At 41.9% G+C, this 16,533-nt stretch overlaps 1 protein-coding gene across 4 annotated transcripts in view; it reads left to right on the top strand.

Moving 5' to 3' along the window:
* Positions 1–16,533, top strand: part of TTC7A (tetratricopeptide repeat domain 7A) — a 176,389-nt gene that overhangs the window by 118,117 nt on the left and 41,739 nt on the right. For all 4 annotated transcript variants that reach the window (XM_071577114.1, XM_071577106.1, XM_071577097.1 and 1 more), the window contains 2 exons: positions 4,574–4,708; positions 15,826–16,028. In XM_071577114.1, the coding sequence (XP_071433215.1) occupies positions 4,574–4,708; positions 15,826–16,028 (338 nt within the window). The remainder of the gene's footprint in view (positions 1–4,573; positions 4,709–15,825; positions 16,029–16,533) is intronic.

Here is a 16,533-nt window from a genome sequence, read left to right as displayed (position 1 = left end):
CACCAGTGGAGCCTGTAATATTTTGATGTGCTGGTGTATCACTCTTCAAAGACCTGACTCCTGCTTACTCCTCTGCTGCATCTTCTCCTGAGTCACCACAAAACTCAGACATGTTTGGGGTCTTCTGTAGTGCCCTCCTCAAAAAGCTCCTGGTTGGGGAAGTGTTCCAGCCTTCTCTTAGCCCAATCCTAGCAGCCAGCAAGGAATGGAGCAGCTGTAGTTCAGCAGAAAGTGCTGTTTGCCATGGTGCTGCCTGCCAGGAAGAGCAAATTATTGTAAAGTACAAGCTTTAAACCAGCTTTTCATGCACCTAAAGTGATTTGCACTGAATGCAGTTTGGTTTTAGCAAAAAAAAGTATTTCTCCTCCACTTCCAGAATTCATGTTTTCAGTGCTAACATGGTTGTCCCCATAATGGACATAAAGATGGAGCTTGTACTGAAAGGACCCCACCCACCTTAGTGCAGGGTTGGCACTGTCTGGCTTCAGAAGGGGTCTGTGGCTCCTGCTGCGCAGGGTCTGGGTGCTGCTGTTCTCCATCTGCAGAAGGGAGGCAGCTGGGTCTGCTGGCCCAGTTGGGAGCCTCTTTGAAGAGAGCAGGGGGGGAGATTGGAGGGTGCAGTTCTAGCCCTCTAGCTTCCCCAAAGCTGTGGCTGTGTCTGGTTGCTTTGAAGGAGGGAAGAGATCTGATATTTCTGTGTCATTCTGGAACAGGCACTGGTCTCCATTGTGGAATCCCCTGGGAGCGTGCAGCAGTATCGCTGTATGGCACAGGCACTCTGTGATCCCTGGGCTCATCACTGTAGGGGGCAGGGGGTCACTGTGGCCGGGTTTGACACTGGCCTCGTCCTCAGTTAGACCACAATGAGATTATTTGCAGTGCCAAAATTTTGCATTTGCTGCCAGAAAGATTAATTCCTCTTCATTTTCTTCATCTTCTCCTAACTGAAGCAGTGTTCCTAACTAAATTCACTGATATCAGTCAGCTGCCTGGCTGTTTCATTCTTTTTCTGATTTAGTCTTATCTTATAATGCTCTTGCCTGAAGTGATTTAGGCTTGGGAATTCTGTGTCTCTTATAAGCCTAGTAAATCTACTGAGGTACATTTCTATTTTGATAGCAGTTTTTTCATGCATGCAAAATATTAAACTTGGTCTTTCTGGTCTTATAACACCCTAGAACAGTGCTCTTAAATTATTTGGATAGATCTGGTATGGCTTATATGCAGAGCTCATCACGACAAAATCAGTTTTGTTGTTTTTATGAGTTATTTCCAAAATGTGTGGAGGGCTTTATTGTAAAATGTGAAGTTTATATTCTGTCTAGTGGAGCTGTTAAATAGAGAAAGAGACTGCACTAAAATAACAAATTGATGTGATATCTTCTTATGCCAACATTTGCATATATTTTGAGGCTTGACATTAAAGTTCGGTGAGACAGGTTTTGTGGGGAGGTATTTTTAGCCTATAAAGATCTACATTTCTTTAGGAAGAGATATTTTATAATGAGACATTCAGATGCTTTTTTTTAATGTTGCTTGAAGTTTTTCCGTCTGCCCCAGCCATCCTGAGGTGCTGACCTCCTCTCTCAGGAGAAGGTGTGTGTTAGGGGGCTACTCTTTTGTGGCTCTAGTAGCCATCAGTGCACCCCCAGGGTCACCAGATTACTTGCCTCAGGTTCAGAACTGTGGCTGAGCCCCTTTCAGTTCAGAAGGGCCAGGCTGGCAAAACTCTTGTCTTACAAAGTTTATTTGACCAGACAAATGACAAAACTATGAGCAGCCCAGCAGAGATGGGCAGGAACAGCAGTGGCAAGAGTGAAGGTATGGGCTGTGATGGAGAGAACCTTTTCATTAGGTGTTCACAAGTCTAGAACAAGGACTTATCTGTGTCTGAGGCCAGGGAGGGATAGGAAGGGATGAGATGGGATGGTCTCTGCCTAGTGTAGTTTGCTTCCTTGTGTAGGCTGGAAAAGAAGGAAAAGAGAGTAAATATTGAAGGACTGTTAACGGCTATTAAATGCAAAGAGCCTCTGCTGTAAATCACTAAGTAACTTGGTTTCTTATTTTTGTGGCTGTGCAGATGCCCACTGCACAGGGCAAGGTCAGTATCAATGTCAAACCTCCCTCTTGACAACTATTGAGCTAATGAAGAGAAGGAAAAAAGGAGCAGCTAACTTGCGTTCCTTTGTGTGCAACTAGCTCACTGTGATGTCCTGTAAAGCCTGTTTTGTGAGGGAAGGATGCTTAGTTGATCCTAAGTGGATCTACTTAGGCAGTGTGTGAACCTCTCCAAAATGCATAAAGGTGCCTTAGAGTGACATAGTTTTCTTGGATTGGCTTGCAAGGAAAAGAGGATTTCCCTGAGCTCTGTGAGAATGTGGATAAAACACCAACCCATCTGCCCACCCAGTGCAAACAACCCAGCATTACATATGGGTGCTTGCAAGAAACACTGCTTCAGAAAGCCTCTCTGGAAGAGGGCAGTCTTGGCAGAAAAATGTAATTCTGGAAGTTGCTTTCAAAGCATGCTAACATCATCAGGAGTGCTAATATAGGAATGTGATTAGGCTGACTGCACAATCCCCAAAGCACATGTAATTTTTTCCATGTTTGCCAATCTAGAAGGCAGGAGGTCTGCCCTAACTTCAAAGTGCTCCTAATAACATCACTAGCTGTTCATGTGTCCATTTTCCTGTCTCTGCACTTTAGCGGAGCTGTCTGTGTTTTGGATGGCTGGGAGTAAATGTCTGGTAGTTTTCCCTGTGTCAAACAGCTGTAGTCTGACTTGAATTTCTGAGTTTTGGTGGAATTTGTCCCAGATGGGGGTGGGAGGGCTGTAGGGTGGGCAGGGCAGGGGGAGGAATCTCGTGTATTGGAACCAGCTAAAGATGGATCTGTTGAATAATATAATATATTAAATATTAAAAATTCTCCCTGCAAAGCAGAATGGCTTTTACTGTACTGTTAAAGCCGTAATTGCTACATTACTGCACTGTTGTCTCTTGGAACGTTAGATCAGGAATGTCTTTGAAAATATGTAGGAATCTTAGAAATGCAGCTAGGAAGAGCACATTTGCATTTTCCAAGGGAGCTGTGGGAGAGGCCTGCCCTGCAGGGCTGTTTTGAAGTTCTCCTGTTTAAAATGACATTAGTTAGTGGTGAGATAATGGGACAAGTATTTCCTGTAGCACTTTTGGGCTTGGAGTTGCACTTGTGGTCTCTCCCAAACCATGACACGTTTGCCGTGGGTTTGGTAGAAGCTGCAGCCATGTCCAGCCTTGCAGTGCACAGGAGCAGGGGACAGAAATGTGCTTCCCCTCACACCTGGCAGGAAACTGGGTCCCTGCTCAGCATCCAGAGCAGCAGTGGCTGGGGGACCACTCTGCTGTGCCTGCCACCACCCTGGCCCAGGGCGATGTGACCGTCTGCTGGTGAGGAGGTGCAATTTGGCAACCCTCTCTTCAGCACACTCCAGCTGGGAAAGCTGCTGTCCCTCTCAGAGAGACCACTGAATGCATAAGTCCTGTGACAGGTTTTTGCCCTTCTGCGTGTTTCCTCACCCTGAGCCATCCCAGCTTCTCAAGTACCTGTTTCTAGGCTTTGCTGGTCCCTCAGGGTGGCTGCAGTGAGAGAAAGCAGGATTTTAACTCCATGATCTTGTGGCCTGTGAAGTCAGCCTGTAAGGATTGATTCAAGAGTAATTCTTCAGTCACAAGTGCTTCAGTCACAGCAGCTCTCCAGAGAAGAGCTTATCAACCTTAAAATCACATTAAATCTATGTATGTTGAAGTATTTATTTCTCAAAGCTTTACAAAGTCAACTCTGAAATCTCATAGCTTCTAATTTTGTTACCATCCTCTTGGTACCCTTCCGAGAGGTGGGCTCACCAATACAATCCCACTTGCTGTACTGGAGAATGTGGTCTCTGCCCATGCACTCCCCCTGGGAATAGCTTTTGATGTGATGTTTAGTCCCAGAGATGTGGGCGCCAAATACTTTATTCTTGCGTAAATGTTACAGTGCATACTAAAGGTTAATGTAGTTAGAGCTCTGAACTCTCTGCTCCCCAAGGTTAAATGAAAAACCACATTGCCTCTAAATCAGTAGAACAATATTGATGTCACTTGAAATGTGTGTGCTGTGTGAATGGGCCTAAACTACCTTGTAATGCTGTGCTGAGTTTTTACGTTAGTGGGGCAGATTTTGTAATTGTATAGTGACTGTGCTTGTAAAATGGGTTATTAATAAGTATTTGTGGGAAATACTTGATGGTAGACTTCTGCTTCCCAAATGAGCAAAATATGGTTGGTTCCTTAATGAATGCTAAGGAGACCTTTATTAAATTACTGCCTGTCTCTTAATTTGCTTGTTTGAGCTACAGCCCTTGGGTAATTTAGTGGGGTTTTTTCAGTAAATTAACCTTTTATAAAACATAGTTCTCCGGTTGGTCATGCCAGAATTCAGTAGAGTTCTTATTATATAAAACTGATGCAGTGAGTGGAGGATCAAACCTGCTGCCTTAATGAGTCAAAGAAATATCCATCCGTATTGTTCTTGTTTTGTTGGTCCACAGGATCACAACGAGCCTCTTCCCTTGCTGCGTCAAGACTAGAACAAGCCATGTCTGAGGTAACTGTGCAGAGCAGCACAATGAAGCAGGGACCAGTGCAGCTGTGGACAACTCTTGAACAAATTTGGCTACAAGCTGGTAAGTCCTGAACCACCTGGAGATCCTTTTTCCCCTCCAGTGGTGAATGAGATGACATAAGTACTAACAGAGTAGTTGAAATTGTAAGTTGAAAATCACTTTATTCCAGCAGAAAATCTGCCTGTCTATCCCAGATGGTTTTTGAAATACCACTTACTTGATTTTTGATAAAAAATACTGTAGTACTGTTGATTTTTCAGCTCACCTCTGTTTTTCCAAAACACACAGAAAACTACAGTCATCACTTTTTTAAAGAAAGGGTGTGTAGTTCTAAATTAGCAAATGGTAGTTGATGGGGACAGTTATTTTCATTCTCTTTTTCCTATGTGCTTCCCTGTAATAAGACTGTGTAAACTATATAGTAAATGTGATTTAGACTGGGAACTTTCCACTCTTTGATGTGGCTTAAGCGAAAATTATTAAAAAGAGCAAGTCCTCCACTCACTTTATCCTTGACTCTTTGAATCTCCCAAGGACTTGTAGGTTGCTTATCAGTTTGAAACACTTGTGCTCTGCTGTAGCATCTCTGCATGTAAAGGGAAAAGAGAAAATCTCCCAAATTCATGGAAGGTTTTTGTGTAGGACATTTGATGAGGAACAGAGTTGCCCAGCACCTTCTGCCATTTGCAGCACAGCATTTCAGAACTGATAGAAGGCATTGTGACCCTGCAATTTTCTTTTTATGAAACACAGTTTTTCTTCTGTAAATGGCCCACAGTTGTGAACCGGAAATTGCGTTTAAGTGCTGTGGCTGATTATTAGATGTCTCACCATTTGCAGTGAAGAAAAAAGGCAGGGCCCCCTGGAACCTTGATGGTAATTTTTTATTCCTTATGCAGGAGCACCTTACAAATTCTCGTTTAGCTAACCTAGGCAATTGACAGTTCTCTCACAAAACCTGGCAGTCTTATCCTACTTCTCAGCAAAGATTTTTGTAGCTGTTTCTATGGGCCATTTCCTACTAGTTGGACTTCAGTTCTAGAACAAAATATGTGACATTGTTTTTATTACAATTTTATTACAATTTGGGGTAACTTCTTATGGAATGCATCATCCTTTAAGTTCATCATGTGTTCACTTTAATGACTTGTGTGTATGTAAATTTCAGTGATATGCTGTGGGCTTCAAAATTACCAGCCAGATTCTGCTTCAGTCAGTTTATATTCCTGATTTAAGGCTGCAGAGAAGGGTGGGAGCAGCAAAACAAATGGAATTTACTGTGATGAGAAATCAGGTGTCTGTTGTCCATCATCCTGCAGACAGCTCTAGGCAGTTTGCATTCTTGCTGCTGTCTAAAAAGACAAAAGCAATAAAGACCTAGTGCTTGCTATGACCTAGCTGTGAATTGCTATGATTGCTTTTCGGTGTGAATCAAGCGCCTTTCTCTAAGGTGTTAATTAATTCTTTTAGATAGAATTTATTTTTATAGGCTGTAGCTTTTCTGTCCTATCATTTTTTAAATCTTTATTTTGCTTCATGCTGACTTTTAGCTGGACTTTAATCAGGATTGATATTTTGTAAAGATGTACTTCATTACTGAAGTCAGTTATTGTTATGGATGCAGCTTAATGAGCTCTTGGTGAGGTACTGGCCATTCTCTTTGCGCAGTAGTGTGGAAGTTGCTGCGTACTGGTATCCTGAGGGGTGAAAAGAGATGCAGGAGTTTTGGGGTGGTCTCTATGGTCTGTGGAGAAGGCTGTCTGAATAATTAAAGAGCTTCTCAGAAGTGGGTTGATCTTAACACTGCGCTTAGTGAGTGGAATAGTCCAAAAGGGTATCACTGACCTTCAGTACTAGAATCCTTTCCATTTGGACAAGAGGAAAGGATAAACAAGTATACTTGTAAGAAGTTAGTAACTTCCAAAGTAGACACATTTCATAAACAACAAATTAAGCAGAAATGCATGGTCAGTGGCAGCTGAGGTAGTCACATGCTTTTGCATTACAGGTTACCCCAAAATCAACAACTGTGGAAAGCAACAGGAGATTAGTGTAGCATTCTGATGCCTGCATACTGAGTCGCTTCCTATTCATGAAAGAGCTGCATCAGTATGCTGTAAGTTTTTATCAGGTTTAGCTTGCATTTGTCCTTTTTCAATCAATGACTCATCTTGAGACTCCAGGCAAGTTGCCTAACTTTTTCATACCTCAGTGTCCTATCTCTAAAGGGAAAAAATGTTAATCTGCCTTTGGGAAATGACTTGTGTGTTGTTGTTTTTCTTGTCATTAACACTTTGACCTTTTTAGCATGACTCATAAATCTTTAGATAAAACTGTTAAAATTTCCTAGCCTCGTACTGCAGTAAATTTAAAACAAAGCATCCGTCCTTTTCAGACACTAACAGGACGCAGCTGACCGTGTCTCTGTGTGGGTATGGATTTAGAGTGCCAGCTGCAATCTTGTTTGGGTTCCAGCAGAGCCATTACAGTTCCCATGCCCCTTCATATCCCAGGGCATGAAAACTAACGGTACCAACCAACTGATGCAGTTAGAGCTTTCTGCACTGAGATTGGAGAGAGGCACACAAAACCAGTTATCCCTCAACCATGCAAGCCTGTTCTTACAGCCCTCCAGCAGCCAAGCCAGGCCACACCACAAAGCCAGCACATATGTTTGTGAAAGGGAGTGTTGGTGGTGCTTACATAGGGGGGGAATCCTTACTGTATCATCTTCCACCTGCAGCTGCAATACGAGTTTCTGCCTTGTACAGAAGCATCTTCAGTGCCTCCAAGCTGGAGAGCCCTTGTTCCCTAGTGGGATTCATAATTAGATCATGAGGATATGTGCACTCCTTTAGCAGTAGCTGAAGGCAAGCTGTGAACCCTGTGCAAGTCTCCTTTGTGCTGTGATAAAGATTCTTACATTGCACATAAGAGGGCTAAAAACTTAGTGGTGTTATCTGTAAATTTTCTGGGTTTATGACGAGCACAGTTTTGTAGGGAAGAGACTAAAGCAGCAGCTTTGGATGTGCAGCTGCTAAGTCCCAACCTGCTGCACTGTAACAGATGCTGTACCTTGTCTGTCCCCGCAGTAATGCCTCGTGATCTTTGGCAACATAATGTTTTGTAGCTTCCTGTAAACAAAGAGCTGCTTGAGGGACCCATGGTCTCTAGAAAGAGCCCTTTTGTCTTTCACACATCCAAATAAAACTCTGAATTCTCACTGTTAATCTTATGTCCAGCCATCTCTTATAAGACCACCTGGGAGTACAGTCATGTGCAACAGGAAACTTAACACATCACTTTTGTGGCCTTCCATATCTTCCTGTTTTCCCTGCAGGCAGTCACAGTTAGTTTTGGAAGTATGCTGTCCCCAGAGGACTAGAGAGGTTGTCCATCCCTGCAGCAGGCATGCTTGGAATACTAATAGGCATACTCTGTTTTCAAGTGTTTTGCAATAAAGCTTGTTAGCACAGCTTGTCTGGTCCCTTTTAACAATAAACCCCCTAGTTCTCTTGAAATGTAATGGCTTCTTAAAAAGAGTCATCTCGGAACACTTTAACATTTATAAGCCTAAACATTATTCTTGGCCCCAAGTCTGAGAAGCAGCTTCTTTCAGCTTAGGCACGGTGCTACAGTGCACATGCTGTGGTGGTGCAGCTCTCTAGGAGAGGTAATCTTTATTCAATCCATATGCTCATTTCTCCTCTTTGTTCTACTTTTTACGTCTAAGAGCTTGAATTCAACTTGGAGAAGAGAGAAGGAATTTCTGTGGCATTGGTAAAGCTCATTAACTCCTCCCTCTTGCTGCAGGAAGAGCTTCAAGGGGAAGCCTAGAGATTATTGCTGCTAATACTTTTTAAAATCTTGCCAGTACTCCTCTTTTTTGTTTAGAAAATAGAGTCATGCTGTTTGGCTAAGGAAAATATACTTAAAATTGTTCAAATTTATGACCAAAATTTACCTTCATTTGACATTTTTATAAGATCACTTTTGACCCAGATAGCAAAGCACATCAGTATTGAAAAGAAATAGTGGTAGTAGTTCAGAGCGCTTTGGGTAACTGGAGTGATTTCTTATCTGAAGTATGTGTGGTTATATTTCCAGGCAGTAATAACTGTATGCTCTATTTACACAGAGCATTTTAGAATGCTGCAAGCCAGTTTTAATAAGAGTTCTAATATTCCAGCTCCCATTACTCTATTATTTTAAGCTTACTTTTAACTACAATGTCCACTTTGTTTGTCTTTACTAGTACTTTATATCTGACAATTTAGCTTCTTGACTAACCCAATACTTGACCAAATATGGCCACTCACAGCAAAGTAGGTCTGGTAATTTGATCTAAGTTTGGCCAAATGCCTGCTAAGCTCAGCTTGTCTCATCAGGTAGACCCTGAGGCTAATTTAAAGGAGCATTTGGAGAAAAACAGTGGAGGCCTGGAGTGGGCTACCTGCTGTCTCAGTAACACACTAAAGGTTACCCTAGGAGGGAAAAAAAATATTATAATGAACATGTCACCAGCAAGAAATGAAAAGAGAGCCAGTGCAGCAGAGAACAGTGAGCTAATGGAAAAACATCTGCTCCCTTGAGTTATGTACAGCAGGAACTTTCTTTCTTCCCCTTCACAAAACAATTGTGATTTATTTATTTTATTCCATATGGGCCAGTTCCTGGGAAAAAGCTGTGATAGAGGTGATGTGCTTTGTTCCACGGGAATGTGTCATTGAGGCCGGTGGGACGGAATCTCCAAGCCCAGCTGGCCCAGGGCTGCAGAGGTGGCACACTGGCAGTAGCCAAGGGGGGAGCCAGGCCCTCCCCTGCTGCCCCTCAGCTCACCCAGCACAGCGTGGGTTTGCACAGCCTGCGCATGGGTACTTAAATGTCCTTCCTTCTCGAAGCTTTTAGTGATCCTAAGCCCCTGCAAGTTATTAACTCTGTTATTAAAGGTGTTTATCAGGTCTGGGAGACATCTTTATTGACATTGCCAGAATAGCTAGATCAGGTACTGTCCTGTATTGCAGCACTGATTGTTGAACCAATTCTAATATTTTTCTTCCTTTTTTTTCCAGTGCTTTCAAATTTTAGAATTTTGGATTTAGAATGTCCCCATCCACTGCTTGAGTTATTGAGCTCCATAAATGCTGCTAATTTTTGTGTCTCTTTACAGTGACACAAAGCACTATGAATAGCTGGGGCCTGGCAAGTGGGAGCAGGAAGGGAGTCCTTTATTACACAGCTATTACTGAGGAAAATAAAGGTGTACTGCCAAGATGGCTCCCCTGCAGTATTTACTTACTCTTGGGAAAGCTTCACACTGGAGACAGAAATGGTAAAGTGAGCTGGTTTGGTCCCCTTTGAAATGTTATTAGTGAAGTTAAGAAGCCAGCAGTGGTTCTGCTGAGCCTTCTGGTTTAGCAAACTGTGTTCTAGACTTTTCTGGTGGAGGCTGATGGTCACCAAATTCCTCATTCCTCTTCATCTGAACATACTCAAGGAGGGATAGTAAGTTTTGATCTACACTCTCCAGCTTGGTTTAGTTTATTTTCTATCAACAATGAATTTAAGAAGTCAAAAGGATTCTTATAGCCTCTTATCAGTACAGGGCATTTTGGATTGCTGCCTTAATTCCTGAGTCTTCTGGATGTTTCTCATTGCTGGAGTGGGCATGAAAGTTTGTGGGCTGATAATCCTTCGGCATGGACTGTCCTCAAAGAGCACATACCATTTCTTGAAATCTGGAACATGCAAGCGTTCACGTGTGTCTTGAACACTCGCTTGAGAAGGAGACAGGCAGCAGCTACCAATGCTTTTTGTTGAGCATTCTGTGGGTTCTTTGCCACGAGACAGAGAGAAACCTGTTGCACTGCCAGTGGTACCCAGAGTGGCTGAGGGTACCAAATACTAGCATTTCCTTAGCTGCTTAGTAAGTTTGGACAAGTTACAAGGTGTACTTCTTCATATAGAAGGAGGTAGGACGTTTATTTGTAGGAATCAAAATAGGAATTGACAGGGCTGGAATATGAAGGCTTAGAAGTCCTTTGTTTAATGATAACCAGCAATGTGTGTTTTGAGAACAGGTACAAGAAAGCCCAAAAAGTGGTCTTCCAACAAAAGGATTTTTATGTCACCCTTAAGGTTGACCTAATTACCAGGAAGATGGTGGCTTCCTTCTCCCTGCTGGGAAAGAGCTCACCAGTGAACAGGGCCCCACTTCACATAAAGGAATCAGCTATCTTGTAGTATTTCGTCATGCTTTGACTGTTCCATGTAGTATAATAGAAGGTAGCTTGTGGCAGTTCTGTGCTGCTTACAAAGACTTTTGCTCTAATGCTGGATTTGTAAATAAAGAAGCTTGGTGGCCATTTCAGACCCTGCAAGACCCAAACCTTGTGATTTTAAACAGGGTCCCTGGACTTAAGTTAACTACCAATTTGCATGCAAAGAGCCCTTGAGGATGTAAATCTGTTGCCTCACTCAGAAGAGCAAGTGGCTGAGTTCGGGTGGATGGGAACACGTGGCAATTTCTGTACTTCATTTATGTATCAAATGTTTGCTTCAAGTGAAATTATTGTAGTCAGGATAGGTCTTCAGGAATCTTCTGTCTATGCTGCCACAAATCCTCGAGCTACTGCATGCAGAGTAGTGTCATAGCATGGAACAATGACTAAACCTCACCTGCCAGAAAGGAAAGGCAGTGGGGGAACCCTTTGTCATGGTAATAGTTCTGTAGTCACTGCTGAAGGCAGAGCTGTCTCAGAGGAGTGGGTCTTTCCGCCTGGCTAAGGGCTCCTGCAGTAACAAGCATTAATAGCTCCTGTAGGTAGATGATGTGGAACAGAAATCACCTTCCCACGCATCCTCACATATGCATTCTCACTTTCTGAAGTGTGAAGGGCTGCTCCCCATTGTACCATCCTGCTGGGCATTTGGCTGTGTTACCCTGGCCGTGTCACTGTGCAGTAACATTTGGGGGGAGAGAAGGGTGCTTTAAATCCGGCAGGCACACAACCAAGAGATGTGGAGCAGTCTTCTCTGTGGGAGTTAAGTGCTGCATCTTGGATAACACCAAATGTGATTCACAAGGAATGAAGCTCCTGGGTTGTTCACATTGCAGAAAAACATTTCAGATCTGTTTGATTTTTTAGACTAGAATTAGTTTGTTGCTGCATGACAGGCGCTATCACTCTTGACACTGCTTTGAAACACGTAGGAAATGGGGAATAGAGTCAGAGTTTAAGGTGATGTTAAGTAGCTCTGTGTCTCAGACTAGCACTGTGATGCAGACATGACTGGATTACACTGTTGCTGTGCCTCTGATGGACTCCTTAGCAGAACTCTGCAAATAATTTATCTTGAAGATAAAAAAGGGGGGCTAATTGTAGGAGACCAGGCTTTATCAGTGTTCCAGGAATTGCTCTTGGTCTGTGTTGTTACTGGTCTTTGGAGAGCAAGTAGATGATGTGCTTCTGGCAGTTTTCACTTGATTAAGGATCTTCACTGTAGATGAGCTCAAATGTTAGCAGAAACAGCTGGAAGAACTAGGAGCTAATAATAATCCGAGGGGAGATGCGTGCCACTCTCAGGAACTGGGCCCAGCATTCACACTGGTGTAGCAGTCTAGCTGCAAGTCAAGACAAAGGAGGCCATAGCCGCAAGAGGACACAACAGCTGTTTGGAAGAAGAGCAGAGTAGGCTGGAGAGGACTGCAAGAGAGCACAGATGGGAAGCATGAAGTGGATTTGAGAAAGGAATGAGTCATGCTAGGCTGGACCTTGAAGTTAGTTGCTCATGGTCTCCGTGCAGGCTTCAATTACTGAATGAGGAAGGTAGTGCATGATTCAATCTGTCTGTGCCCATCCATGCAGTGCATTGTCTCAGTCCACACCTATAGGTAAAAGTGCTGAAATACTTCCTAATACCATTCACAGTCAGGGTTTCTAGCATTACTCCAGAGAGGCTGATAGGAGAGTGGTACATCCAGGATCATTGTCTCTCTGCTCAGTAAGATTCCGAGAGCTTTTGGTGGGACTGAGTTCAAAACAGAATGTAAATTTTTAGTTTTTATGAATATGGTGTTAAGTAAGAGAGGGCAAGGAAGCTTGACTTTGGGTTCAAAGCTTTGAAGAATGTCAGTACCAAGTACAATGTAGTCTAACAATTAGAGGTTCATAAATGGTTTCCCTGAAGCATTGACTCTTTCACAGGATGGGAATTACTGATCTTTGGTACCAATGTCAGCCTGAGAAGATACTCTCTGCTTTGCAGTGGAGCTGGGTGCCAGGTCTCTGTAATAGAACTTCCTCACGAGGGCTGCTAATTTAGTTAGATGTTTATTTACTGAATGATTAGGTTATATAAGGAGGTAGGCTGATTAATCCAGTGGTCAGGAAGCTGCTAACCCAGGCAACAAAAAAGCAGGTGTTTCAGTACTTTAAGTACCACTGGGGGTATTACCACAAAAATTTTAATAGGTACTTGTATTTTGGGTTTGATTTCTGCCTCTAGCTGTGTTTTTATTCCATGTTACATAAGCGTAGCTTGTTAATCTGTAAATAAAATGAGTGTGTAATAGAAGTGAGAAATGAGTTTGCAGAAAACACATTTTAATGTAGGCCTAAATGCAGTCCTTTAATGTCTATTTTTAGCTGGGTAGCTAAAAATTTTTGCACTCCTTTTGTAACCAAAAGGCACCCTTCTAATTCTTTTTTATGCAAATTAGACCTCCCACACCATTAAATCATTTTATTGACTATTGAGCCTCCAAAGAAATGGACTGAACTTTAATAATCTACATTACTATACCATAAAATACAATTTGTAGATCTCTTTTAGATTCTGTGTTTCTGCACTTCCTCTAAATAATTGTTATTACTGAAGAAGATTTACAGGCAGCATTGAAAAAATAAGTACTCTCATTTTGTATGCACTGCATCACTGGCTGTGCATGATTTCACATCTAAACCCCTTTACTCCAAATTCTCTTCTAAAATAAAACAAGTCATGTGATGCTGTTAGTTACTAATAGAGTTTTTAATATGGCAGTATCCAGAACTTCTGTTGACTTCAGGATTTCACCCCTTCTTTTCTGCTGCTAAGTTTGCTCTAACTTTGCAAATGAAGCGCGTCTTCAGGCTGTGAATTGCCTCTTTGCACATCCCTATCCTCATTAATGCCACATGCACAGCATCAGCTGCTATGCAGCACTTGGCAGGAAAATGATCTGTGCCTTGGAATTGCAAAGAAATATTGTCCTCCCACAAATTTTTGCATAAGGCTCAGCCTGACAAGATATGTGGCCTTTCTTTCTGTTATTATAGGTAGCTGCAACCTCTTGGAGCCAAGGAAAGGGATGCATGCAGAGATTTTATGATTAACCAGAGAGAAATGTGTATGAGTCATTCCGAAAGAGTGTAACTCTTATGAAGGAACTAATATTTTGCTCATGTTCACAGCCTTGGAGAATGACATTTATCTGTAGCGCAGCCTAGGGATGGTGAAGGAATAATTGAGCATTTTCTTGACAATGTCTCACCCTTCTTCTAGGAGGACCACCTCAGAAGCAGAAGGGTGTTCAGCCATGCTGTCACTTCAGTACAGAATCATTTTAATGTGCCAATAGAAATGCTATTTGTGGTCCCAGTCTCATGTCAGATGGACAGGGAGGAGCCTTTCCATGGTCAGGCAGGAGTGCCTTTGAAATGCTTTCCTGCTCACCTCTGCCCAGCAAGCTCCATGTCACCATGCCAAGTCCCACAGTCATCTGGGTCTCCTGGTGTTTGGAAACTGACAGACTTCCAAAGCTTGTTAAGAGAAATTGTCACGCTAATTTCCCTCCTCACGCAGACTTCCTGAAAATATTCTCTGCCTTTAAAAGTCAAGGCATTTAAGGTGGTGTCTAATTTCAGAATCATTTTTCTAAATCTGGAGCCTGAATTAGTAATTTTGAATTGGGCTCTTGAACCATCAGTACTTACTGCATTACCACATCAATTAAAAAAAAAACAAAAAACCACGGAGTTTTTGGACTAAGAACATGTAGAACACAAGCAGGTTATGGACCAAAGAGCAATGACTGCTGTTTGAAGAGAGAGAATTATTTTATATACATATGTGCATACAGGTGTAGGTGTGTGTGTATATATATATATATAAAACACAGTTTCCCTTTTCAGTTACATGTGGCAGTGACAACTGAGTATCGCTTCTGACCTTTTGAAAGAATGTAGTACCCAATAAATCTAGAATTAGAATAGACTATTTCAGTTGGAAGAGACCTACAAAACTCATCCAGTCCAACACAACAATCATCCAGTCAACAATCATCTGGTCCAAATCCTGGGTAATGTTAGAGTTCAACTATGAGATGTGTTATGAAATTTTTGTTTCTCATGAGAAATTATTTTATTAACAAGTTGACATTCAAGTACATGAGTATGCCTGTTACATTTTTTCCTATGAAAACCACTACGGTAGTTGCTGATAGTTCAAGAAAGTAAATGGGCAGACTCTTCCAAGAGCTATATTTTGTTTTTCTGTAATGTTTGAGGAAGTCAATGGGTGAATGCACAATATAAGTAAGTCTGTATTATAAAAGCCTTTTGATTTTAACAGTCTCTGAAAAGTTAAGAGGCAACTATCTCATAAACTTGACAAATAAGCAGAGAGAAACACTTTTATCATCTTTTTAAATGTGGAAATAAGTAAGTTATCCAATGACCAGCTCAGATGTATCCTATTACTCTGACATGTTTGAAGTTCTCAGTTTACAGTGATATCTTATTCTGTTCTTTTTTTTTTCCCAGATTATTTGGAAATACATATGATGACTCCAAGTAGCTACCAGCTCTGCTTCCTTAGAGATCAGTTCATCACTGTTTACATTCCCAGTGGAGGAATCCTTAAGGCTGTCCTCTGTCAGGACACCACCTAAGATGTCCATGAAATACCTGTATAGAGCCTATAGCATTAGGAAAAGATCCATTCAGTGAACCCAGTCGTGATAGTAAGCACTAACCATAGTAGTAAGCATTGTGCAGGATCGGGCCTCATGTTTTAATATGCTTAAGGGAGATGATATATAATTAATATGAAGAAAGATCTCTTCTGTATTTCCTCTAATGGTAGGGGGGGGTTTGCTTAATTTTTATGGTTTGGTTTTTTGATTTTTTTTTTAGCTGAACTCTTCATGGAACAGCAGCATCTCAAAGAAGCAGGCTTTTGTATCCAGGAGGCAGCTAGTCTTTTCCCCACATCTCATGCTGTACTGTACATGCGTGGGAGGTTTGCAGAGATGAAAGGCAATTTGGAGGAGGCAAAGCAATTGTATGATGAAGCGCTCACAGTGAATCCAGCTGGAGTGGAAATTATGAACAGCCTGGTGAGTTTGCAGGGGCTCAGCTCCATTATAGTATTTATGTTCCTGATTAACTGTAATAAGAGGGGAGAGGGCTCATGCTTGCTCTGGATGCCATTGTCTTCCTAATCCTGAGAGCAAGTGAGTGTTCCAAGAATAAATTGGGTAGTTTGAACCTCTATTTTAAGACTGGATTGAATGTTTTTAACTAATTAGCACTTGTGTCAAAAGTAAATATTTTAATTGACAAAGGCTGATAGTTTTGGAAGTCAATTCACTGCCTTGTCTTTGCTGCTTTTCCTGCTGTTACGCATTTTAAATAAGCAGTACACTGATGTTTGAAGATCTGAACTAAATGACTATAGCCTATAAAATATAGGTATATAGATATACCTGTATCTATCTATCTATATATATGGGGTTTGTAAACCTGCAACTGGTGTCTTGGCTCTACTCAAATCAAGATAAACTATGAGTTTACAATGAAACTAATCTGTTGCTCTCATAAGCTGCAGCTTAGTCTCAGTCT

This window comes from Pithys albifrons, chromosome 2 (assembly GCF_047495875.1).
Source record: "Pithys albifrons albifrons isolate INPA30051 chromosome 2, PitAlb_v1, whole genome shotgun sequence".
Lineage (NCBI taxonomy): Eukaryota > Metazoa > Chordata > Aves > Passeriformes > Thamnophilidae > Pithys > Pithys albifrons.
The sequence above is the reverse complement of the archived record's forward strand: the minus strand, read 5'-3'. Positions and strand labels throughout refer to the sequence as shown.